Source organism: Suncus etruscus, chromosome 4 (genome assembly GCF_024139225.1).
Source record: "Suncus etruscus isolate mSunEtr1 chromosome 4, mSunEtr1.pri.cur, whole genome shotgun sequence".
Classification (NCBI taxonomy): Eukaryota; Metazoa; Chordata; class Mammalia; order Eulipotyphla; family Soricidae; genus Suncus; species Suncus etruscus.
The window spans coordinates 154,549,950-154,575,782 of record NC_064851.1 but is presented as its reverse complement, the minus strand read 5'-3'; the positions used below and the strand labels follow the sequence as shown (position 1 = coordinate 154,575,782).

The window sequence follows — 25,833 nt, the reverse complement described above, 5'->3', positions numbered from 1 at the left end:
ACTTCAGGGCTGTAAATCAAAGCTCCAGGGCAGAAAGCAACCCTCACTTTTTTTATTGTAAGAATTTATTCAAGAGACAAAATTGATTAACATATTCAGGTGAACTAGCATAACATAATATAGTAACATAACATAACATATAATTAATATAATATAATAATACATGTAAGTCAACATTTCTGATTAAAACACAATTTTTTTTTTTATCATACTGGCTTACATATCTTTCACAGTAGTATTTTAGGTACATGTTAACATTGAATCAGGGGACTAACCCATCACCAAATTTGTCCTCCCCCCCCCCCATCCCAGTTCCCTTTCTGCAACCCATGTCCCCCACCATCACCTCTCTGGGCTGCTGCTAGAGTAGGTGCAACCCTCACTTTTATATAGGTTGATCTTTGGGAGGAGGCTGAGCATAATTGAGTTAGATGAACAGGTTACTGGATTTTGAGGGAGTTGGGTATCCATCTCTGAAGAGGGTTCAGTGGACCTTATGTGGTGCTGAGGATCAAATCTGGTTTCAGCCATGTATAAGATGAGTGTACTATATCTCCAGCCTGAGTTATTATTATTTTGTAGTTTCTTTTTCCTGTTAAAACTTACTTAGAATTCATTTTAAGTTTTAAAATAATGTAAAAAGTGAAATAGCACAGAGGCACCCTGCCTAGTTCACCTGAATTCACTTGTTAAACCTGCTTTGTTTATGGGAGGGAATCTCTTAAAGCAGGATTCCCTCCATCCTGTATTTTTGTATATAATTATGAGAAACATTTTTCACTTGCTTGTAGTGTAGTTCTTGAATTATAGTGCCGCTGGTGTGCAGTATTAGAGGTAAACAGTGGAACATGCAACCCCTGGGCTTGAAAGTGACAGTCAGTGGCGGTAATGCCTCCTGGTATTCTGGAGGGCTCATTTGGAGTGAAGCTCCAGTGTCTGGGGGGATATATCCTCAAGCTATTGTGGGACACAATTGGCTCCAATTGAAAAGCACTAAACAATTTGTTCTTAAATTTTTAATCGGACATAGCTACCAAATGTCCCAGCCAACAGAGCATCTCAGGTGAAAGTTGTTGAAGTCAAACCTGATGTATTTCCTCCCTACAAGTAATAGCTGCACAGTCACTCTGGTTAAGTATAGCCAGGGAATTGGGGTGTGGTATATAGTGGCGTATGTTGTGCATGTGTATGTGTGTATACTTTGCACATGCAACTCTAATTATCCTTTGAAAGAAATGTGAGCCTCTGAGCCCAGAACCATAGTGCAGCGAGCAGGGCATTTGTCTTGCAGCAGCTGACCCAGAGTTGATCCCTGGTATCCCATATGGTCCCCTTAGCACTTCCAGGAGTAATTACCTGAGTGCAGAGCCAGAAGTAACCCCCTGAACACCCTGCCCCAAATCCCCTCCCACGCCCTCCAAATATTTACCTCTGGGTTAATCTACTAGACCTGCTTTTATAGAGGTGGCCTCTATCAAGTGAAGGGCCATACTGAGATGGGGCTCTTTCCCACTTGAGAGAGTCCAGTTCCAGTTTTTTAGCATTCAGTTTTGTTTTGACTGGGGGTAGGGTGTATCAGTCCCAAGCATTGCTCAGAGGGTATAAAGGCCACTCCCTGAACCTTAGCTAGCTGGACTAGAAGTCCATTGTTAGGGGGATGCAGTGGCAGGAATCTCCAGAACTGTACCCAGTGATACTGGGAACAACATGCATGTGCTGGGTATCAGCCCGGGTCAGCTGTACTAGCTCCTGGCCTCTTCTTCAGTTGGAGCATCAAAAGTGTGTTTGGTATATACTCTGTTTTCCTCCTTAAGAGTTTGTGTTCGGGGCCGGGAAGGTGGCACTAGAGGTAAAGGTGTCTGCCTTGCAAGCGCTAGCATAGGACGGACAGTGGTTCAATCCCCCAGCGTCCCATATGGTCCCCCCAAGCCAGGGGTGATTTCTGAGCGCATAGCCAGGAGTAACCCCTGAGCGTCAAAACGGGGTGTGGCCCAAAAACCAAAAAAAAAAGAGTAGTGTGTTCAATGCTGGTATATTAGAGTTAGAGATATCAAGCTGCTTATTTTGTTTAGCTTGACATTTCCACCAAGTATCCTCCCACCCCCACCTCTCTTCCTTTTTTTTTAAAATAAATCCTACTTTTTAAAAAAAAATGTTATAGCACCCTAAAGAGCATACGTGTGACTACCAGGGTCATACTTTTTAAGCTGATTGGCATGGAGCAGAGCTAGAGACTGGCAGAGACTGCCTACATGCTGTGTCATATTAGGCAAGGCTCTCTCCTCTGGTTTCAATTCCTGATCTGTGAAAGCTTAGATATTATGTTGGCATTTCTCTCTCTTAACATCCTTTATTTTTTGACTCAGCTATCAGCTTCGGGAGCATTTTGGCAAGTTCTCATGGCTGAGCTGAGGTAAGAGACACATTTTGAAAGAGCAAATAGGCTTGTCTGGGATTGGGAGACATTATGGTGCTGGAGATCAAACCAGGGGTCAGTTGTTGTGCAAGGCAACCATCCTTGTGCTGTACCATCTCTTTGGCCCAGAACACTTTTTTAATGAAAATCTTCCTTGGGGCCGGAGTGGTAGCACAGCAGCAGGGCATTTACCTTGCATGCGGCTGACTCGGACAGACACGGGTTCAATCCCCAGCTATGGTCCCCCAAGCCAGAGCGATTTCTGAGCACAGAGCCAGGAGTAATCCCTGAGTGCCGCCGGGTTGTGGCACAAAACAAAAATGTCTTCCCTGGGGGGAAAAAAAAAAAAACAGGTGCAGAAGGAGATATATTCATTCAAAAAAGTATTTCTTGGAACACCTGCTGTGTGCCAGGTTCTGTGCTGACATTCAGGAAGGAGCAAGATGGCACCGAGTGGTATCTTATTGCCAGGTCTGGTTTGTCAGGAGAGCTGAGTCTTACTGAGGAGATCTGCTCACGTTTCTATGCTCAGAAATTTCATCACTACCTTTCTTTGTCATCCACCACCCTTCCGCTGCCAGTGGGTGAGAACTGCCCAGGATTCTCTCTTATTAGACGCCAGCTTGTCCTGGGACTCTGGTTATAGAGATTTAAACTATGGTTTTGCAGTAGTCATGATTTCTAAAGACTTGAAGTCTTGGGCTCACCATGGTGTCCAACACAATGTCTGCACATATTGCCCTCATGCTGTCAGCTGACCTGAATCCTCAAGACAGTTGTTTTTTGTTGGCTGCTGTTTTTTATTTATTTTTGAGCAATGCTCAGGGGTACTCTTGGCTCTCAAGAATCATTCCTGGTAGTATTCTGGGGACCATATAGGATGCCAAGAATTGAATTGAACCTAGGTTGGCTGTATTTGAGGCAAGTGCTCTACTTGCTGTATTTAAGATCAGCCAATTAATTTTTTTGAAGCCAATCAAATTGAGCAATGGGGGGGGGTGTTTATATGCCCACTTTTGTGATACTAACATTAATAACTTTTGATAAACCACTGCCATCGGACCAGCCAGGCAATTAAATTATTGACGATGGTATCAATTCATTTTATTCACAGATGGAGAAAGTCTTGCCAGGATGTTACAGGATGTATTAAGGTTAAAAGGGGATAATTGTAGAAAGGGGATTATGTTATAGTGAAGACTCTTTGGAATTTAGTGTAAATGGATTTTTTTTTTTTTGATATATTGACACATGATCATCCTGGTTCTTGATTCTGCCCAGGGTGTACCTGAACTTTTATAGAATTGAATGTTGATCTTTCTTTTTTAGGATTTGGGCTTGGCTACATCACGAGGCCGGGGAAAAGTTGCAAGAATCCTTCTTGTAGCTATGTCTATACCAATAGGCATAAAACCACGGATTTGTCCCAGCTGTGGTTTTAACCTTACCAAAAGATCGGGACTGAGAAAACCGCCAAGGCTCTCGTGAGTTTCCTCCCCACACACTTCCCCCAGTCTTGAGTTGTGCTTTTGGATTCTGGGTTCTTTGGATTCTTTCAGGTTCTTATTCTGTACAAATAAAAGAAATGAGGGGATTTTTTACTATACTGAGAAAAGTTAGGGTACCACAACTGGACACATAGCTCACAACCTACCTTCTCTGTGAGCTTTTTCATGTCAGCTGATGAGGTGAACCAGGTACTTTTGATCTCTGAGACTCTTCTGTCCACAAATCAAAACTTCATTTACCAAGAGAATGGCCCCACACCATAGTAGGAGAATTTGGGGAAAGGGAGAAGGAACAGTTTCATCCTTTTAGCTCTGAGGCTTGATGGAAGACCTCGAACTAGTATTTTGGCCAATGCTGAGACAGTGCCAACCTGGAATGTTGTAAAACATTGCTTTTTAATTTTTTATTTAAAGAACCATGATTGTTTGGTTTTGTTCTGGAGCCATGCCCAGCAGCATTCAGGGTTACTACTAGCTTTGTGCTCAGAAATCACTCCTGGCAGGCTCAGGGAACCATATGGGATGCTAGGAATAGAACCTGAGTCAGCTGCATATGGTGGTGGTTTTTTTATTTTTTAAATCAAATTAATTGATAATGAGGCAGGCATTCAACACCAATCCCACCTCCATTATCAACTTTCCTTCACCAGTGTTTCTATACTCTGTTCATCTCCCACTTCCATCCTCAGCCTCCATTTGCCATTTACGGGTACATTACAGTGTTTGTTGATTGTAGTTTGATCTTGTTTCCAGTATTATGTGAGTCTTGCTTTGGATTTTATAGCTATATCAGACTCACATCATTAACCAAAGCCCTGACCCGTGTTGCCCCATTACTTTTCTTTCTCTTCTTAGCTCTCCTTCAATTCTTTTCTTCTATATCCCTTTCCTCCCTTTATTCTGGGGTCAAGGGTGAATCCACTCTTTACTAAATTACATTTCCTCATTCAGTTATTCATAGATAAGTTAGATATCCTGTGTTTGTCCTTGTTCCTTGCAGCTGCATAATATGCCATTGTGTATACAGTCCTCATAATCCATTCAAAAACATATAGCCTGTAGAGCTTTTGTTTAAAACTCAAAATTTGCCAACTGGCAGCCTTAGCAAATGTGGGTCTTTTAAATTGAACCAATTTAAGAGTTAGTGAAAAATATTTGACTATTTATATAGTGAAATACATTCCACTTGGCTTTACTCATATTTTAATTTATTTTTTTGCTTTATGGGCCACACCCTGTGACACTCAGGGGGTTACTCCTGGCTATTGCACTCAGAAATTGCTTCTGGCTTGGAGGCCCACATGCGACGCTGGGGATCTAACCCAAGGTCAATGTCCAGGATTTGACCGCTATTTGCTATCGCCCTAGCCCCTCATATTTTAATTTTTACTCCATTTTTTTACCAGGATAAGGAACATTTTTGAGGTTCTATGAATTCTGTATTCAAATGGGAGGATGAGGTACAGAACAAGTAGGGAGGATACTCCCTATTTATCCTCAGACAGAGCCTGATGGTTCATAGGATGCTGATAGGTTCCTTTGGTGCTAGAAGTTACCTAGGCTACCATCCAGCATTTTCAGGGCTCTACGTGGTTCTATTTGGAGTACTGGAGATCAAACTAGAATTGCTCACATTCAAAAAATTGATCATTATGGGATTTGTAAACCCTTAAAAGTACAAGTAGGGACCAGAGAAGTAGCATGGAGATAAGGCATTTGCCTTCCATGCAAAAGGTCAGAAGTTCGAATCCAGCATCCCATATGGTCCCCCGAGCCTTCCAGGAGCGATTTCTGAGTGTAGAGCCAGGAGTAACCCCTGAGTACTGCTGGGTATGACCCAAAAAGCAAAAAAAAAAAAAAAATACATGTAGAGGGGTTTTAGTTCCTAAGTGCCTTCTATGAGCAGGGAACGTTCTACCTGCACTCTCCAGGTCTAGGCTGTGACCTCCTTCACATCGTCCCCATACTTCCCACTCGACACCCAAGGTGCCTATACCTCTTTGTAAAGGTGCATCTTTCTTTCTGTTCCTTCTAACATACAAGCCTAATAATGGGGGAGAAATGGATTTCTCTGTAGGTAGTAGATTCTTAGAACACTCATTCTCCTATTTCATTGTAGTTTTTGTGTTGTGGACAAGATAGAGTGAAATGGAAGTTAGCCTTCATATCTATAGTAAGTGAAGAAATTAGACTGCTTGCCTAAGGATCTCAGTTTATATTCCTAACTTTAGCTTACTAGAAACCACTTACCTTTGGTATCATAATGGTCAAGGCAACACCCTTGGCCCCTCTTTCTACTTCTTAAAATTTTAGAGACATAAAATAGCACTTACTACATAACCCAGGTCAGAAACCCAGAGCTTTGTATGTTGCACTCTGGAGCCCCCTACTGGCCTCTGTTTCCATAACACTTAGTCTCAGTAGCTTCAGACTGAACTTCTGCTAAGCTAGAATCCTTTGACTCCTTTCTATTTTTCATTGGGCTCAGAACCAATAGATAATCATTCTGCTTACTTGTTTTCTAACTTCAGGGTTCCACGTGACCTTATTCTGGGTGCACACAGTCTCTCAACTTCCATCTCTTATCTCATGAGCATCATTAAAAGGGCTGGGACAGGCTTTGGGGAAATACAAAAAAGATTAGGACCAAAGAGGAGGAATCCTGGTAGGAGCTTATTAGCCGCCTAATAATTCCAGCAGGTATTAGTTGGCTTTTGGTTGCATGTCTAAGGCCTTGTACTGGTGTTGGGAACTAGTAAATTAGCCAGGGGTGCTATATGCATAGAGGAGTTAGGTGCTTTACCAACCATGACAGTTCTTTTAGAAGAGGAAATTATCTCTGCTAGTGTGAGGGAGAAGAGGGTTGCATTGCTTCCTTGTACAGTGTCAATAGGAACCCTTACTGAGGGAATTTCCTGGAAGTTTTTAAGTGAACGTTTTCAAACTTTGTTCCTAAAAATCCTCTGGTATTTTAGAGTTTTCTTGTTTACAAGAATCCCCCAAGATTAAAGATAAAACTTTAAAAAGAGTAAAATACCTGTTTGAAACTACCATTCATATGGTTTGTACTTGCATCCCAAGCACTATGCTATTTGTTTTGGGGTTTTTTGTGGGGTATTTTGGGGGGGAGGGGGGGTTTGGGCCACACCCAGCAGTGCTCAGGGGTTACTCCTGGCTCTCTGCTCAGAAATAGCTCCTGGCAGGCACAGAGGACCATATGGGGACGCTGGGATTCAAACCAACCACCTTAGGGCCCTGGGTCGGCTGCTTGCAAGGCAAAAGCCGCTGTGCTATCTCTCCGGCCCGCTATTTGTTTTTTAAGAGCTTGTTTCCCTGAATAGCTCTCAGGGAATTTTTATTCTCCCTTTTATAGATAGGAAGTTGAGGCTTATTAGCATGATGAAGTAAATTGCTTTTATATCGAGAACTGAAGCTTGGTCTGTTATTCTTCAAATCTTGTACTTGGGAAACACCAGTTAGGCTATGTGTACCCTGTTACGCAGTCAGATAAATTAGTTGCAGTTGGCTAGAAAGAACGTGATGTGAGTTTCAGGGGGGATTATTAACTAATTAGTTACGCCTCTGCCACTCATAGCTTATCATCACTCCAGTGCCGGCTTTGGGGCCCTATGTGGTGATAGATCCTCTTTCTTCCCAGGAGGCAAGCTCCCCACTCCCCGAGGTGCTAAATGCCACGGAGCCCCTGAATGCTGCCCAGAGGGAGATCCAGCGCCAGTCCACACTGCAGCTGCTGCGCAAGGTCCTGCAGATCCCCGAGAACGAGTCCGAGCTGGCTGAGGTCTTCGCCTTGATTCATGAGCTCAATAGCTCCAGACTCATCCTGTCCAACGTGAGTGAGGAGACGGTCACCATCGAGCAGACCTCTTGGTCGAATTACTATGAGTCTCCGTCCACGCAGTGCCTTCTCTGTAGCGGTCCATTATTCAAAGGGGGACAAAAGTAAGCACCCCTTTCAGACTCTCCCCACCTCCAGTATCCCCATTTACATGATTCATATAGCCTCTTTCTTCAAGTGACATAAAATACAGTCTTTGAAGATGTTGTTCTGGGTTGTTTTTCTTTCTGGTTTCTACGTCAGCTAAATGTAAAATGATAAGTGATTTTTCATTATTTCCTTTCGAAATGACTACACATTAGTGTTGCCCATTTAGGAATTGGTTTGCATCTGGTTTACATCCCAGCATAATGTTGGGATTTGGAGTTCGGTGGAGTGGTTAGGCAAGATAAGAATTATGTTTACAGTAGGAGTGGTTCTGCAGACCTGATCCCAATGAATGGGGAACTCCTTCCTACAAAACCAAGTTCTAGTACCTTCATTTGCCTCTACAGTGATGTCTCCAGAATTTTTCTATGACCGCAGAGTCCCAGAAGTGCATTTAATAAGGGGTTGATTTCCCTTTGTTGTTGTTGTTATTTTTTTTAACTGTTGTTGCTTTTGGTACTAGCTCCCTGGCTGGGCCCCAGGAGTGCTGGCTGCTCACAGCCAGTCGGTTTGCAGTTGGTAACTGCCCAGTTAAGATGAGTCTGAATCCCCATTGTCTGGCCCGCACAGCTTCATGGACATTTATACAGGTGGGTGCCTTTTCTCCTTCAAAGTTCCAACGCAGGCCAGAAAATAGCTCTGCAGGTCATATGGGCATGGACTCTCAAGGAGAGTTTTTTCTTCTATAATGTCTCAGTCTCAGAACATTTAACCTCTTAAAATTAAACTCTTTTGGGGCCCAAGAGCTAGACAGCAGCTAAAGCAAATATTGCCTTGTGTATAGCTTATCTGAGTTTGATTCTCGGAACTACATATATTCCACTAGGAATGATCCACTGCTTCGGCCTCTGAAGTTAATTTTTTTATTACTGATAATTTTTAATAATTTTTGTATAATCTTGATACTAGTTTTTTGGAAGATTTGCAAATATTTTCTAATGGTCTATGATCTTCATTCTAGCAGAATGTAAGGAGCATTACTCTATTTCTGACTCTGGGCCAGGGACCACTTCTAACTGTTCAGGATACTGAGCTGGGCTGGGGTTAGGCAGGCACATGGAGGCAAATGCCTTAATCCTTTTACAGTTTCTTTGACCTTGATTAGTTGTCCTTAATTAGGATAATGATTTGCTTGCTTGTGTCTCTTCTAGGTATTGTTTTCATTTGTCTTTATTTTGATCAATATTTTTTCTGTTTGTTTGTTTTTTCTAAAAATTTCAAAGATTGGGCCAGAAAGATAGCATGGAGGTAGGGCTTTTGCCTTGCATTGGTTCAAATCCCGCATCCCATATGGTCCCCCCGAGCCTGCCAGGAGCGATTTCTGAGCGTAGAGCCAGGAGGAACCCCTGAGTGCTGCCGAGTGGACCCAAAACCAAACAAACAGAAATTCAAAGATTGAATTTTTAACCACATACTAAATAAAGTAATATTTTTAAAAAGTAATTCACAAGGGCTGGAGCGATAGCACGGCGGTAGGGCATTTGCTTTGTACTTGTCCAACTCCAGATGGACCCCGGTTGATTCCCAGCATCCCATATGGTCTCCCGTGCCTGCCAGGATCCCTGAGTGTCACCGGGTATGATCCAAAAATTTAAAAAAATAAACCAATTCACAAAAGAATTAAAATAAATTGATCAAATTTTTATAGTTTCATTATATTTAGATCTATTTTAATTACTTTTTGTGGAAAGTATGAGCCTAAATTGATTTCATTTTTTAATTTATGCAGATTTTTTAAAGAAATGCCTCAGATAGTTGAGGTAGTTGATGAAAATACATTTTGGCTTAAAAGGAACATTGTATGTATATAGCATATATTACAATAAATATAACTATATTCACTTTGAGGAATCTTTTTTTTTTTTTTTTTTGGTTGGGGGACATACTCATTGATACTCAGGGCTTACTCCTAACTCAGGGATTACTTCTGGCAGGCTTGGGGGACTCTGAATTGTTGGGGATCAGACCTGGGTTGTCTGCATGCAAGGCAAAAATACTACTTTCTACACTATCTTTCCAGCCCCTCTTTTGAGAATTTGTTTTGTGAATATTTTATTCTTCTTTGAGGTATTTTATTGACAGAGTTCTTCCCAGTTTCTCAGTTGTTTTTTAAATTTGCATTCTTTTTTGAACATGAAAGATTTCTCTCTTTTTTTTTAAGGGCCAGAGAGATAATAGAGGAGGTAAGGCAGTTGCTGTGTACACGTCCAACCAATCTCAGTTTGATCCCTGGCACCATATGATTCCCGAAGCACTGCTAGGAATGAGCCAATACAGGAGTATGGCTGGGTGGCACGGAAAAAAAATTATTTAATCAGAGCTTTGATCTTTTATGTAGTTTTGAGCTTTCTTTGGTACAACTTTTTGAAAGTCCTTACACATTATACTTTTTTTTTTTTTTTTTTTTTTTTTTTTTTTTTTTTTTTTTGGTTTTTGGGCCACACACACTGCCGCTCAGTAGTTACTCTAGGCTACGTGCTCAGAAATCGCTCCTGGCTTGGGGGACCATATGGGATGCCCAGGGATTGAACCACGGTCTGTCCTGGGTCAGCTGCGTGCAAGGCAAACGCCTTATTGCTATGCCACCATTCCAGCTCCACACTTTATACTTCTTTTTTTTTTTTTTTTTTTTTTTTTTTTTGGTTTTTGGGCCACACCCGTTTGATGCTCAGGAGTTACTCCTGGCTATGTGCTCAGAAATCGCCCCTGGCTTGGGGGGACCATATGGACGCCGGGGGATCGAACCGCCGGGGGATCGAACCGAGGTCCTTCCTTGGCTAGCGCTTGCAAGGCAGACACCTTACCTCCAGCGCCACCTACCCGGCCCCACACTTTATACTTCTAATGGAAACACAAGCTTCAAATTTTTTTAAGGGTCTTTTTGGGGGTACACCCAGTGCTGAGGACTTACTCCTGGCTGTGCACTCAGAAATCATTCTTGGTGGGCTTGAGAAACTATATGGGATGCCGGGATCAAACCCAGGTCAATCTTCTGCCCTACCCACTGTTATATCTCTCTGGCCCCCAAAATTTGCTTTTGTAAATGTAAAATAACCCTCTGTTTTAGCTTAATTGCATTTCATTGCTGCTAAGCCTCCTATCCCAGAATACGGCACAGGGGTGGTTTGATAAAAAGCTGTTGTAGCATTTCCCACACAACCCTGCACCGAGTACGTATTAGGCTGCTATGAGAGTCAAAATGGCTGCACTTACTTGGTCATGACTAAATTGGTGGTAGATCTTTTTTTTATTTAGGAACATTTCCTCTAAAAAGAAGTTTTTTGTTTGTTTTTTAGGGGTCTACATCTAGTAAGCTCAGGAATTACTTTTGACTATGTTCTCAGGGATCACTCCTAGCCAGTTTGGGGGTGTCGGGGATATGGAATATCAGGGATCAAACCTGGGTTGGCTGTATGCAAGGCAACTATCCTACTATTGACTCTTTGACCTGAGAGAGACAGTAAGACAGAGAGAAGAGAGGAAGGAGAGAGAGAAAAAGAGAGAATGAGAATGTTCAACAAATGGCGATTGAACCCTCTTTGGCCATATGTGCTGCAAGTGCCCTACCCTCTGGACTATAACCCCATCCCCAATTTTATTATTTAAAAGGAATTTTAATAGTATATTAAACTTTGGATAATTTTTTTCTTTTGTTTTTGTTTGTTTTGGGGCCACACCCAGTGACGCTCAAGGGTTACTCCTGGCTAGGGAACCATATGGGACGCTGGGGATTGAACCCAGGACAGTCCTGGGTCAGCCGCGTGCAAGGCAAACGCCCTACTGTGCAGTCGCTCTGGCCCCAACTTTGGGTGATTTTTGAAGCCTTTAGATTGGAAGTTCCTAAGCACATTTGGCTTGCACTCCTTTTCAGAAGGAAACAATAAATCACTTAGTACTACTTCCCTGGAAATCTACTGCCTTTTGTTTTGTTTTCGGGCCACAACTGGTGGCGCTCGGAACCAGATGGGATGCCGGGGACTGAACATTGATGCCCTACATGCTGTGCTATTGCTCTGTCCCCTGACTGATTTTTTTGTTCTGTTTTGTTAAATCCAGCTCCTTTATGTGTATGAACAAAAAGCATCCCTTAAGATTATTACTATTCCCCTAGGTCTTTTTAGTATTCTTCAGAGCAGGAATGGTTGTGGCCACTCTGGGGAACACAGTTTAGAATTTTGTTATTCTTTGATGTTAGTTTTCTATTATGAATATGCCATGATTTATTCCTGTCTTGGCAGGCATGTATGTTCCCAGTTTTTTGCTGCTGTAACTGATGTTACAAAGCATTGTCCTGGTGCTTCTTTAATGTGCAGGTCTCTTTAATGTGGGAAACAAGCTGCTGGTGAGCCTGGACTTGCTTTTTGCAATCCGAAACCAGATCAAGCTGGGTGAAGACCCCCGCTTGTCCATCAACTCTGTTCTGAAGTCGGTGCAGGAACAGACAGGTAAAAAGTGGCCCTGTACTCCCTGGGACTTGTCAGTAATAAATTTTAGCTAAAAGCATCATCTTGGGAGAGCATCTGTTTTGAGATAGATCTTTCCTAACTTTTTTTTTTTGTGTGGTTTTTGGGTCACACCCGGCAGTGCTCAGGGTTACTCCTGGCTCCATGCTCAGAAATTGCTCCTGGCAGGCACGGGGGACCATATGGACGCTGGATTCGAACCGATGACCTCTTGCATGAAAGGCAAACGCCTTACCTCCATGCTATCTCCAGCCCCGATCTTTCCTAACTTTTATAAAAGGAGGCCTAATTCCTTTTGAGTGCCTATTGACAAAAGATTAAAAGATAAAAAGATTAAAGATTAAACTGACTGAAAACTGATCAGAAGTAGTCATGGTCTCCTACCATTTTAACTTTATTCAGTACACACAGCTTCTAGATGTCTACTGCCTGTCCCCAAAGCTTGTGCTGAGACCTGAGGGGCCACCTGCCTCACTATTTAGAAGCTGCCACCCTCCCCCTTCCCCCCCCCCCCCCCCGTTTGTCTTATTTCAATGAGTGCTTTTCCACCAAACTGACTTCCCTGTGCCTTCCTGCTCTGAGGACCAGTGGCTTAGAGCAAAGTTTCAGGGTCAGACTGGTCTGCAGCATTCCTGCAGTATTTGAGACTAGACTCTGCCACTGCCAACTCTGCTCAGTGAGCAAGTCTCTCTGCCTCCATTTCTCAAGGTATAGAACTCTTGGTTCTGAGGGCCCTGTGAGAAGAGGCATTCTGGATTCTGGTACAGTGTCTATTGCTTTGAAGTGTGTAGTTCTGGATAGCTGAAACTTCCTCCATAGCTGCCTTTTGGGTTGCTGTGGGAGTCTGACTTTTGAACTGCTCAGGACCCTGAGACCTTAGGAAGAAACAGTGCTGCAGATTTGCTGTTCTTGCTGGCCATTGACTCCTCACCAGTGGCTTTCTATTGTGGCTCCTTTTGCTCTTGCCCTCTCCTTTCAGAGAAGACTCTGACCACAGAAGAGTTAAACCAGCTGCAGGAACTGCTTTGTAATGGCTATTGGGCTTTCGAGTGCCTCACTATTCGCGACTACAATGACATGATCTGTGGCATTTGTGGTGTGGCCCCCAAAGTGGAAATGGCCCAGAGGAGTGAAGAGAATGTGCTGGCACTGAGAAGTGTGGAGGTAAGTGTTTCTTTGCCACCATAGGTCTTAGAGATCGATCCCAAGAAAGGGGTCTGTCACTTTAAAAGCAAAAGGTCCTCCCAATTAGAAACTCCTGAGTCAATTGACAAGCAGTTACCCTGGGCACATAAGAATCCTTGCTGGAATACTGTGGGGGTAGAAAGTTGTTAGTGGAGAGTTATTGGTTGGAGTGATATTGGCAGTTGTATTGATGACTGGCTGGACTTTCGGAACGGCATTTCTATAAGACCCTGCCCCGCCCTTCCTACCTGTTTTGTTCTATGAAATCCTGTTTGGCTAGAGTCATTCCTGAGCAAGGAGAAAGACGGGTTTATTACATACACATAGGTGTCCTTTACAACCATCCTCAATCTTAGGCAAGGTTGTCTACTTGCCTAATGCTTGTCCCCAGAGCAGATGATGGCGGCTCTGGTGCTCACTGAGTGAGGCAAGTGGCTTTCTCGGGGGGGGGGGGGGGGTGGTTGTGTGTGTGTTGTTATAATATTCACTCAATTTGTATACTAAGTATCAGGCACACAGGAAATGGTGATAAATAGCACACTGTTACTGTTCTATTGGTGCACATGTTGCTGACTTGAGAATACAAGAAACAATGTGTGATCTAAATTTACAGTGAAAATTATAGCAACAGCGAAGCAGTTTTGGGAAAAAGGACAGTAGGGCGGAAAGGGGAGTTCCTGTTTTATTAGCTGGGACTTGGAGAAGATTTTACTTCCTCTGTGCCATTTGTATCATTTGGATAGCTAATGCCCCTGTAACTTCCTGGAAGAATGTTCAGGTGAGGGAACAGCATGAGAGGCCAGGGCTAGGCTTGCTCAGCAGTGGCCAAGGGAGGGCTGCATGGCCAAGAAAGCCTTTGTGCTTGATTGTGAGTCAGAGAAAGTAGTGGGATGTATGAGAGTCCCAACATCAGACCAGAATGTTTATGTGAACTTGGGTCATGTGAGGGCCTCATCATATCTAATGAAGCGGAGCCACAGAGTTTTTGAAGGAGTTAATCCACCTGTTTCAGAACTTATCGTCATAACTGGAGAATGTTCATACATGGTAACAAAGCTATGGATTCCTGTGTCAGTTCTCATAAATGTTCAACAAATAAGTGATGTTAGCAAGTTTAGGAGAAGATGTACAAAAATTGTTGTATTTTAGGTAGGTAGGACCTTGCAGATGGCCGATCCAGGTTCCATTCTCAGCATCTCAGATGGGTCCCCTGAGCCTGCCAAGGAGTGATTTCTGGGCGCAGAGCCAGGAGTAACCCCTGAGGTGTTGCTGGGTGTGGCCCCCCCCCCAAAAAAATTTGTTTTTCTAGCTTATTAGGTGTGAGTTTATATCACCTTGAAAACAAAACAAGCCTTTGATACGAGGAAAAAAATTGAGGTTTATTGTACTCATAACTGTAGTACCTAAAGTCCCAAGTAAGATAATTAGAAGGGTCGAATGCAAACAGTGACGAAAGTAATGCATCATAACTAAATTTAATGTAAGGAAAGTAAGATCACCTCAGTAGTTAAAAATACATCAGGGCTTTGTCAGTGGGAATTCAGCGGCTGAGAGAGGCCTGGCCTTGCAAGTTTACAGTCAGGTCCTGTGCTGCCAGTTTGTGCTGAGTGTGGATTCTGTTCTGTTTTTTATTTTAAAACTGTAATGCTTATGTTTTTGGTTTCCCTCCCCCCCCCCCCCAACTTTTTTTGTTTGCTTATTTGATTTTGGGCCACATCTGCTGGAGCTCAGGGGCTTAACTCTTGGCTCTTTACTCAGATCATTCCTGGCAGTGCTTCAGGCACCATATATGGTGCCAGGGATTGAACCTGACCAGTCTTATTGCAAAGGCAAACCTACTTCTGTATTGTCATTCAGGACACTTTTTTGTTTTGTTTTATTTGGGAGAAGAAGATAGTGAGCTGGCTTTGCTCAGGACTTACTTCTGACTGGTGATCAGGGTACTATTCCTAGTGGGGCTTGGGGGACCATATTAGTGCTTGGTGATCCAACCAGGTCAGTCGCTTGCAGACAATATACCCTACCCATTGTTACTAATCTCTCTTTTTATTTTTTTTGCTTGTTTGTTTTGGGGCCACAGCCAGCAGCACTGGTTACTCCTGGCTCTGTGTTCAGAAATCATTCCTGGCAGGCTTAGGGGACCATATGGGGATGTCAGGAATTGAACCCAGGTCTGTCCTGGGTTGGCTATTTGCAAGGCAATTGCCCTATCACCTTGCTATCTCTCCGGCCCCTGTACTAATCCTTTAACCCCTGTTTTATTATTATTATTATTATTATACTTGATTAATTTTTGGGCCCACACCCAGCGATGCTCAGGGGTTACTCCTAGCAAGGTTGGGTAGACCATATGGGGATGCCAGGAATTGAACTGGGTCCAAACTGGGTTTGCTGCATGCAAGGCCAATGCCAGTACCGCTGTGCTATCTTCTTTGGCCCCAGATCCCTGTTTTTTGTATACAGCGTTTTGCTGTAACACATATGAGTGAAACTTACTTTTCTCTACATTTATTCTTTGATTTACTTACTTAATATCTCTGGTTTGTTCAGGGTGTAGCAGGAAAACTTTCCTCTTTTCTTGGGAGCTGAGTAGAATTCCATTGTGTATATGTACTTGTAACTTTCCTATCCATTCAAGTTTTGGGGCTACTTGTGTTTGTCGTCAGATATTAACTATTGTAAATAGTGGCTGCAGTGAATATGGTGTTTATGTCTTCAAAATGCTTTTATATGCCGAAGAGTGAAATCACTAGATCTGTGGTTGTTATGTTTTTACTTTTTGGGGGAAACTTCCCTATTATTATTTCCCATTGAGGCTGATCCAGACACAGTTCCACCAGCAGTAAATGAGTATTTTCATTGTATCTGGACTTTGTGTACAATCCCATTCTCACTGGTGTGACATTTCACTTTTGTTTTAATTTTAGCTTTGTTTATAATAAGTGAAGTTAATCACTTTCATACACTTATTGAGGTGTGTCCAGCGTGTCACCCATGTTTGTCATGGAGAGGCTCTGCTACCATATTGACTGTGACTCCTAAGTGCCACAAATAGTTTCCAGCTGCACTGCAGGACTCTTGTGATGAGCATCATAGCTACATGATGCAACTATCCCCGAACATCATCAAATTATGGGCAGAGCTCCATGGCCAGGAAGTGGGAACCCCTAGTGAACATGAGCATGACATCTGAGAAGTGCATGAGCACCACAACTAAAGAGGGAACCCCCTAGCAGTACGTCAGCCATATGAGCACCACCATTATGTCTGCCCCAGCCGAATCACCAAGCTGGCATGCCCAGTTTCCCATTTGTTAACAACAGCAGTGAAGGGAGGGGGTGGGGAGCAGAAACGCATTAATGTAACTACTGCTAAACAGATGTGCACAGAAAAATCCATGATTATTTCATTAGATGTAAAGTGATTTACATAGTTTCAACATCTGTTTATAATAAAACTTAACACCAGGGGAATAAGTATCTTTGCCTGGCCCGGGAACTTTACCTTTTTAACCCATAAAGTAATGAACCCTCCCTTCATCATGCTGGAGTTTTAGTGTGCTCTTGTGAGATGCATATCCTCTGCTATGGCTTTCATGTGCCTTACCTCCCCCTAAAGACCAGGACTAGGACTCAAAGGCAGTCTCAGTGACACAGCCTTCCCCTGTTTTCTCACTGGGAGGTGTATCATGCTGCAAAAGGTGTTCAAATTTTTGGGTTAGCCACTAAGTTAGGGATATTTAATTTCTATTTGAATGCCAGAAGCATATAACTAGACATAAGAATCAGCATAGGCCAGGGGCTATATCACAGAAGTATTTATTTCAGAGTGTGAGGCACTTTATTTATCTGGGCCTCATCTGAAAATACTTTACTTTCCAGATAGGACCGTAGCTGACTTTAAGGGGCCAGACAAGCCCATGCTTTGCCCCCAAGCATTACTGGGTATGGCACCCTTCTTTTTTGCTTTTATATGTTATCTTCAAAGGCATTTCCAGGCCCAATAAAATCTGTTGAATCTAATGGGCAGAACACTTGGACAGCTGTTGCACATAGCTGACTCGGATTTGGTCCCTGACACCCCAGCCTCGCTAGGAGTGTGATTCCTGAGCACAAAGCCAAAAATAAGGCTGAGCATTGCCACATGTGGCCCAAAAGTGAACAGAAAAAAACAATCTGCTTATCTGATGATAGCATGAGTAAAGAGCTGTAGTTCATTGTGCTCTATATTTCTAATATTTAGCTTACTTCCTGGCATTTGAAGTGCTTTATTTTCTCTGTGGCTTCATGCTCACCCAAGCTATGTGTAACTGGCTGTATTCTAAAACTGTTGCACACCTTGTTCTTGGGTCCTTCCTTGACATTAACAATGGATTTTCACTTTATGACATTGAGGACTAAAGGCATCCTCAAGGAGTAACAGCACTCTCCAAACAAGTGAAAGTACAGATAAACAGATGGAACTATATTAAGCTGAGAAACTTCTGCCCCTCAAGAGGAATATAGTGCCTAGGATACGAGAGCCACTCACTGAATGGGAGAAATTTATTCATCCAATACCCATCAGAATAAGGGGCTAATATACAAAATATACAAGACACTGACAGAACTTTTACAAGAAAAAAAAATCTAATCCCATCAACAATGGGGGAGAAGAGAATGAACAGACACTGTCAAAAAAGAAAATACAAATGGAGGGGCCAGAGAGATAGAATGGAGGTGTAAAGGTGTTTGCCTTTCATGCAGAAGGTCCGATGTTCGAATCCCGGCATCCCATATGGTCCCCTGAACCTTCCAGGAGTGATTTCTGAGCATGGAGCCTGAGTAACCCCTGAGCGTGGCCGGTGTGACCCAAAAACCAAAAAAAGAAAAAGAAAAGAAATACAAATGGCCGAAAGACACATGAAAAAATGCTCCATATCACTAATCATCCAAGGAGATACAAATCAAAACAACTATGAGGTATCATCTCTTGGTGCACATCACAAAGAATGAGAACAGAAGTGCTGGCTGGGGATGTGGAGAGAAAGGAACTCTTATCACTGTTGGTGGGAATGCCATCTTGTTCGGCTTTTATGGAAAACGATACGGAGATTCCTCTGAAAAAACTGGAAATTGAGTTCTCATATGATCCAGCTTTACTATTCCTAGGAACACAAAAATACAATTCAAAAAATCCCTTCCTCACACCTGTAATTATTGCAGCACTATTTACAATAGCCAGACTCTGGAAACAACCAAGATGCCCTTCAAACAGTGAATGGCTAAAAAAACTGTGGTACATATACATAATGGAATATTATGCAGCCGTCAGGAGAATGAAGGTCATGAAATTTTCCTATATGTGGATATACATGGAATCTATTATACTGAGTGAAATAAGTCAGAGGGAGGAGAGAGAAACACATACAGAATAGTCTCACTCATCTATGGGTTTTTAAAAAAAAAGGTAAAGACATTATTGTAATAATCCCAGAGACTCTTGCTGGTAGTCTGGTACCCACAAGAAGCATTCAACTGAGAAATTTTTTTTTAATGGTCTGTTATTCTGTTTATCTCTTGTTTTTTTTTTTTTTTTTGGGCCACACCCTGTGACGCTCAGGGGTTACTCCTGGCTATGCGCTCAGAAGTTGCTCCTGGCTTCTTGGGGTACCATTATGGGGACGCCGGGGGATCGAACCACGTCCGTCCTAGGCTAGCGCAGGCAAGGCAGGCACCTTACCTCCAGCGCCACCCCGCCCGGGGCCCGCCTTCTTTTGTTGTTGTCATTGCCGCTACTGGAGGCTGTGCACATTTTGTCATAGTATGCCAAGAGATCACACGCCTTGTTTTCAGTGTTGAAGGCCATACTGCCTTAACCATACTTAGCATGTGGGACAGTGCCAGAGCTCCACTTCAATGGTCCCCTCCATACAAGGCAGCTCTGTATTTCTAAGCTTCCTAGGTCAGGGTCATCAGGAATTTTTTTATTATTATTAGTTCAGTTTTGGCTTTAGGCTATACTTACGCTCAGGGGGGCTTACTCCTGACGTTATAGGTTCTCAGGGATCACTTCTGGTGATGCTCAGGGGATTGACCCAAGTCAGCTAAGTGCATATGCACATGTATTAATCCCTGTCTTACCTCTTTTACCCCAGAAATCTTTATATTTTATTTATTTTCAGTTTCTAGCTCTTTTCAATTTCTGGCTCTTCTCAGAGCTTTTGTCTAGTTGGTTTTCAGGGAGACTATATAAGGGTGCTGGTGATTTGAAACCGTGGGATGGCTGCATACAAGACAAGAATCCTACCAAGTGTAGGATCTCTCTGGTCCTGCCAGGGATCTTATTTACTGTGTACAGGTATGATGCCTGGCAGAGTAAAAACAGGTTATGCTTGATATTCATACAGATAAAATCAAATGCAGCCCTCAGCCCTAAGTAATACATGAATCCCACGGGATAATGAAATGAATGCAATAAGGGCCCCATAAGAGGATATGCAGGAAGGAAAAATGGAATGATAAAATGCTAGCTAGATGCCTGTGCCAGCTATGTAAATGTTGCATGAGGCATAGTTGTTTGGGAGAAGGGGATGTGAAGGATGACTGGGGACTTGGAAGCTGGGTGTCAGTAAATGTCAGTAAAAAGGGTTCTGATGATTCCCTGCCAGCTAGTGATAGCAGGTAAGGACTTGGGCCTTGGAGTTCAAGCTTTGCATATATTCTTGTTCTGTTTCATCTTCAGTAGTTTTGCATTGGTCCACTTATAGGTAGTAGAAGTAAGAGTTGGCACGCAGCAGAGATCTGCAGTCTCTCAAGGGTTTTCCTGTCGTCAGGCAATAGAAAGTGGCTGAATAAAGGGATAGTTAGAGTAGGCTTAGGTGGGAACTTCTTGGATCTGGGAGTGTTTACATATGTAGCCAAAGAGCAGTGAGAACTAAGGTATTCAGCTCAGGGACATCTGGTAGTGTGGCATTTAGATGTTTTTTTTTCCTACTGGACCTCAACTGCCCTCGGTTTAGAGAAGGCTGATTCTGTTGTTGTTCTCTGGATTCTGCAGTTTGAACCCTTCTATTCTGGCCCTTTAGTTCACCTGGCCTGAATTCTTGAGCTCCAGTGAGGTGAATGTAGAAGACTTCTGGGCCACCATGGAGACAGAGGCAATCGAGCAGGTGGCCTTTCCCACCAGCATCCCCATCACCAAGTTTGATGCATCTGTTATTGCCCCCTTCTTCCCACCACTCATGAGAGGAGCTGTGGTCATCAACACAGAGAGAGAGAAAGACCCAGATATGCAGCCAGCACCAGGTAAGGCTCCATCTAGAGGGTTGACTGGACTTAGAAAGGGCTTTGCATGATACTGCCACACAAGCAGGGGAGGAATTTTCTGGAATAAGAGCAGCAGCCTTTGACAAAGTATCTTAGACATGAAGATCATGGGATTTTGAAGAGTTGCCTATCAGATTGTTAAAACCAACTGACTTGTCAGCTTTCTAGGGTATACTGCACTGACCCCTGGAACTCCTCCAAAGGAACCTCCAACTCTGGCCCCAGAGATTGCTATGGATGAGCAGAGGGGAGACCTGTGTTTCCCAGGTGGCTTTGCAGGTGCTCTGTTTGTTACAGGAAGAGAAATCCTGCTGAGAACTGAGCCACTTGACAGCTTAAAGTGTAATCTCAGCTCTTCACCCCAGAACCCCATCACCCCTACTCCCCCTCCTTGCAGAGGCCCCTGGTGCCTGCTAGGTGATTACAGACATCAAATGAGATTGATCTTCTTTTGCTTTTACTTTTCATGTAGTAAGAAATAGATTCTGATACTTATATAAACCTGCAATGTGTGTATATCTAACTAAGACAAAGCTTCCAGAGAATATCACTTTTTCATACAAATATAGTATGCTTTTTAAGAACTTAATGTGAGGCCAGAACGATAGTACAGAGTACTAGATAGTAAGACCCTTGCCTTGCATTTAGCCAGCCTGGTTTAATTCCTGTCACTGCATATAGTCCCCTGAGCACAGAACCAGGAGGCCAGAGCACCTTTGGTTGTAGCTCAACTCCATCTCCTTCCCAAAAGAACTTAATGATTTATGTTTCAAGGTTCTTAATGGTGCTTCTCACCCTGCTAACTTAGATCCTGCCCTCTGTTGCTTCAAGGCCCAGGAATTGTTTTCATAAGGCCCCATATACATTATGATTAGATGAGCTCAGGAGGTTGGCACATAGATACTCTCAGAGGGGAGCTATTGCTTCTTTTGTTCCTTAGTTCTGATCAGCTGAGATCTGGCTTCTGAAAACTTCAATAGGCTGAAGACTGATCATCTGGGGGTTTTTTGGTTTGTTTTTTTGTTTGGTTTGTTGTTGTTGTTTTTTATGGTTCTCTGTTGCTCCACCTCGTAATGTTTTAGGACAGAGAGATGGGTCTGAGCCTTCAAAAGTCCTCATACCTGCCCTTAGTGCCCTTTCCCTATCCCCAGGACTATGTCCACACCCTCTGAGCAGGAGGGAGCACAGGGCTGGCAGCTATGCCCTGCCGACCCCAGTACCACATCATTTGCAGGTGATGGCAGTGCTTTGGTTCGGATGCTGCAAGAGGGTAGCTGCAGGCTGGAGGAGATTGGCTCCTACGACAAAGAGGACCTGCAGCATCTGTTGCGTCAGTGCGCCATTCCCTTTGGGGCAGAAGACTCCAAGGTGAGAGGCAGTGCCACAGCATATTTTAGAGGATATGGGGAGGAGCTGGTTGAACAGGACGGGGCCAGGAGAGTGCTGTGCCTCAGGAGTTCCTCTGTAGTAATGGGTGATCATGGACCCTGACTTCAGGAATCTTTGCTGTCCTGTTTGCTCACCCAGGTCTTACCCTTGGCATAGTGTCTGCCCAGCTCTGAGAGGACAGTCATTCTGCACCCAGATAGGGTGTCAGCACATACGTTTTAGCTGTGTGGTGATTCATTTCCTCCCACTGAGAGACCATTCAGTGTTGTACTGCCTTTCTGAAAGGACAGATTTGGGCCTCCAGTATGATAGCATGTGTTTGGTGCTTTCCTTCCCTCTGTCCCTGGATCAGGTGGAGTTGGCAAGTCTTGAAGCTGACTCTAAACTGACTGTGATGGTTGATTCTTTTGCTTTGGATAGAGAAGTAGGGGTTGCCTGGGGGCTTCTGTACCAGGTCTGGTCTTATCATTTGACCTAAGTTGGCTGATCTCCTCTTGCTCCAGGACCAGCTCTGTTTCTACCTGCTGGCCCTCTACAAATCTGTCCAGAATGGAGCTAGAGCCAGACAGCCCCCAGCCCACCTCACGGGGGGTAAGATCTACAAGGTGTGCCCCCATCAGGTAAGAGGGCAGCCAGGGGAGCCTGGGTTGGGTCATCCATGCCAGGTTACCTGCACAGGGTCCACTCCCTTGGCCAGTCATCTGGGTGCTGGCATGCTCTTTCCAGATGTTAGTGGGGAAATGTAATCCCTGCTGCTGCTGTAAGGACTCTGAGGAACGATTCCTCTGTGACAACAGTGAGGAGCCAGGAAAGGAACATCCAGCTGCAGGAAGAGTGGCTATGGTCATGTAAATCTGAAGTCAAGAGGGGCAACTTGAATTGTCTCCTGGGGTTCAGAGGGGTCCCACTGAGCAGCCTTGACAGGGAAGCAAAACCTGTGGGCAAGCATGAGACACAAGAGGATCGACAAAGCCTGTGTAGATGCCATCCTGACCTGAGCACTGCAGGCTCCAGCAGAGCTGAGAGCAGGAGTCCTAGGAAGAGCATTTGGGCCCAGGGCTGCCTGCATGCAGCATGTCCCATTAGCCTAACTAGATTCTCATCTGGGCCCAAAGGACTGGTTGTGGTGGGCCTGCATCAGGGATGAGTGTCAAGACCTTCCATTTGTAACCTGCTCTTCTCTGTCTCTTGCGTGAGGTGGGCGCCAGAAGTACTGAGTGTCAATGTTTGCTTCCATTTTTCTCTCGGGGCTACAATGAATCGTGGCTTTTGCTTAGCCAGAAGTAGGAGGGGAGCGGAGTGTTGGTAAGGCTCTGGCTGCCCACAGTGCAGTGCCTCATCCTGGGGCCATCCTCATCTCTCCAGGTGGTGTGTGGCTCCAAGTACCTCGTGCGGGGGCGAGAGTGCCTTGGACCATGTGGATCTGCTCGCCTCCTCACGCCACTGGCCCCCCATCTATGTAGTGGACATGGCCACACCTGTGGCCCTGTGTGCTGATCTTTGCTACCCGGAACTGACAAACCAGATGTGGGGAAGGAATCAGGGCTGCTTTTCTAGCCCCACAGAGCCGCCCGTGGTGAGTTCCCTTCCAAGGAATAATAGCATGTCAACCTTATCCCATATCCCACCACACGCCTCTGCTGCTTGGAAAGGTCTCTGGAAACTTTAACATCCCTTTCTCCACTTCTCTTTTGCCTTGATGCCCTGGAACCAGCATTTACCAGTAACCATGAAGTCCTAAAATGTCACAGCTGTGTGCCTCAGGGGGATTCCCTTGCAGTTAGGCCTAAGAATCTGCCACCTTGGTGAAATTACCTTGCACGCTGCCATCTTCCTGCCCTGGCCTGACTAGCTGAGCTTTAGCCAAGACTGTGCCATATGTCAGTGGCTTAGACAGAGACCTGGGCAACCTGCTAATTTCTGGGAAGGTCAGTGGAGTGACCTTCAGTGTTTGAAAAGGTCAGTGTTTGAAAACACATTGCTGGGTCGGCTTCACTGGGGGCACTGTCCTCTCAGGCACGCTGGGAAGAAGAGACAGTGCTGGCATCACTATGGTCCTCATTTCTCTGGCTATAGGACAGTACTGGGATTGCACAGAGAGCTGAGCCTCTGTGGAAGGGGACTCCTTCATGTGTCCCTGGCCGCAGTGGTAGTTTTGCATATGGCATCCACTCTGTCCCCACTTGTGAAGACAGGGCGTTTGGCACAGGAGACTTTGTTCCTGGTGATATGAAGGTTCAGTCAGGTGGGCTGCTCAGCCTCCCTCCCCCTATTGCACTACTGCACAGCTGCTTCCTTGGTTTCAAAAGGGCCGCTTCTCTCTCCTAGAACGTGTCCTGCCCAGAGCTCTTGGACCAGCACTATGCTGTGGATATGACAGATGCAGAGCACTCTGTCCAGCATCCAGTCACCAAGACTGCTGCTCGGCGCATTGTGCACGCGGATACCCAGCCCAGCCCTGCGGATCCCAGTGCTGGACACCATTCCTTGACCTTGTGCCCTGAGCTGGCTCCTTACGCAACCATCCTGGCCTCGATGGCGGACAGCAAACCTAACAATGTCCGCCAGAGGCCCATTGCCTTTGACAATGCCACCCACTATTACCTCTATAATCGCCTCATGGACTTCCTCACCAGCCGTGAAATCGTCAATCGGCAGATTCACGACATTGTGCAGAGCTGCCAGCCGGGCGAGGTGGTCATCCGAGACACCCTGTACCGCCTCGGGGTGGCTCAGATTAAGGCAGAGGCTGAGGAGGAGGGGGCAGGAGAGGAGGTGCCGGCAGTGGGCCAGCTTGTCTCTCTGAAGCCATAGTGAGGCCTCCTTGCAGGATCTCTGAAGCTGGGACTGACCAAAGAGCTTCCATCTCTTGAACACACGGGGCCTCTCCCAGGTTGGGACAGGTAACAGGTCCCTCCTTGTTAGGACACATGAGCATGGGGCCTCCGTGGCATGTTTGCAGATGGAAGGGGAGTCTGGGGTTCTTGGGCTGACTGCAGGGTTCCAGCAGGGCCACAGTGGGAAAGGGCACTGGAGTCTCCCAGGGAGCCAGCCCTCTCCAGCCCCTGCAGCCACTTGTCCCTTAGTCTGCTGCCTTTGGCCTAGGGCTGAGGTCCCTTTGGCTCAGAGGAGAGATGTGGTCTCTCTCCTGCTTCTCCTAAAGGCTTTGGGGTAGCTGACTGCCCCAGACTACACTACTCCAAACTACGTAGGTGGTTTCCTTACCCTGTGCCCTCCACCAGAGTGTCCCCTGCCCTTTCCTCGACCACTACTGCTGCACCTGAACCTCTGGCCCTGGGCCTTAAGGCCTGTGCTTGCCTGGTGGCGGGAGGAATCATTCCCTTCTGTGAAGGGGAAGCAGATGGGACGGGAAGGAAATAGTGGGACAGCTCAGTGTCCGGGAAATGGATGTCATTTAATTTATTATAGAGGAGTGAAGTCATTGGCTTTCTCCTCCCTCCTCCCTTGATGAAAATAAAGTTTATTAAAGGGTCTGTGGAGTCACCTGGTGTGCTGGACAGTGTGGTTGTGTGTGGAGGCGGAGGCGCAAAGAACTGGAGGC

General features: G+C 44.8%; 1 protein-coding gene across 1 annotated transcript in view; it reads left to right on the top strand.

Annotated features, from left to right (window-relative positions):
- HMGXB3 (HMG-box containing 3) overlaps positions 1 to 25,764 on the top strand; it is a 56,281-nt gene extending 30,517 nt beyond the window's left edge. Inside the window, 17 exon segments of the mRNA XM_049771911.1 lie at positions 1,031 to 1,108; positions 1,110 to 1,130; positions 3,746 to 3,781; positions 3,784 to 3,825; positions 3,827 to 3,874; positions 3,877 to 3,900; positions 7,583 to 7,884; positions 8,391 to 8,488; positions 8,491 to 8,517; positions 12,241 to 12,372; positions 13,370 to 13,554; positions 20,642 to 20,861; positions 22,117 to 22,250; positions 22,775 to 22,891; positions 23,637 to 23,666; positions 23,668 to 23,847; positions 24,600 to 25,764. Coding sequence (XP_049627868.1) covers positions 1,031 to 1,108; positions 1,110 to 1,130; positions 3,746 to 3,781; positions 3,784 to 3,825; positions 3,827 to 3,874; positions 3,877 to 3,900; positions 7,583 to 7,884; positions 8,391 to 8,488; positions 8,491 to 8,517; positions 12,241 to 12,372; positions 13,370 to 13,554; positions 20,642 to 20,861; positions 22,117 to 22,250; positions 22,775 to 22,891; positions 23,637 to 23,666; positions 23,668 to 23,847; positions 24,600 to 25,085 — 2,160 coding nt within the window. The 3' untranslated portion in view covers positions 25,086 to 25,764.
- The last annotated feature ends 69 nt before the right edge of the window (positions 25,765 to 25,833 follow it).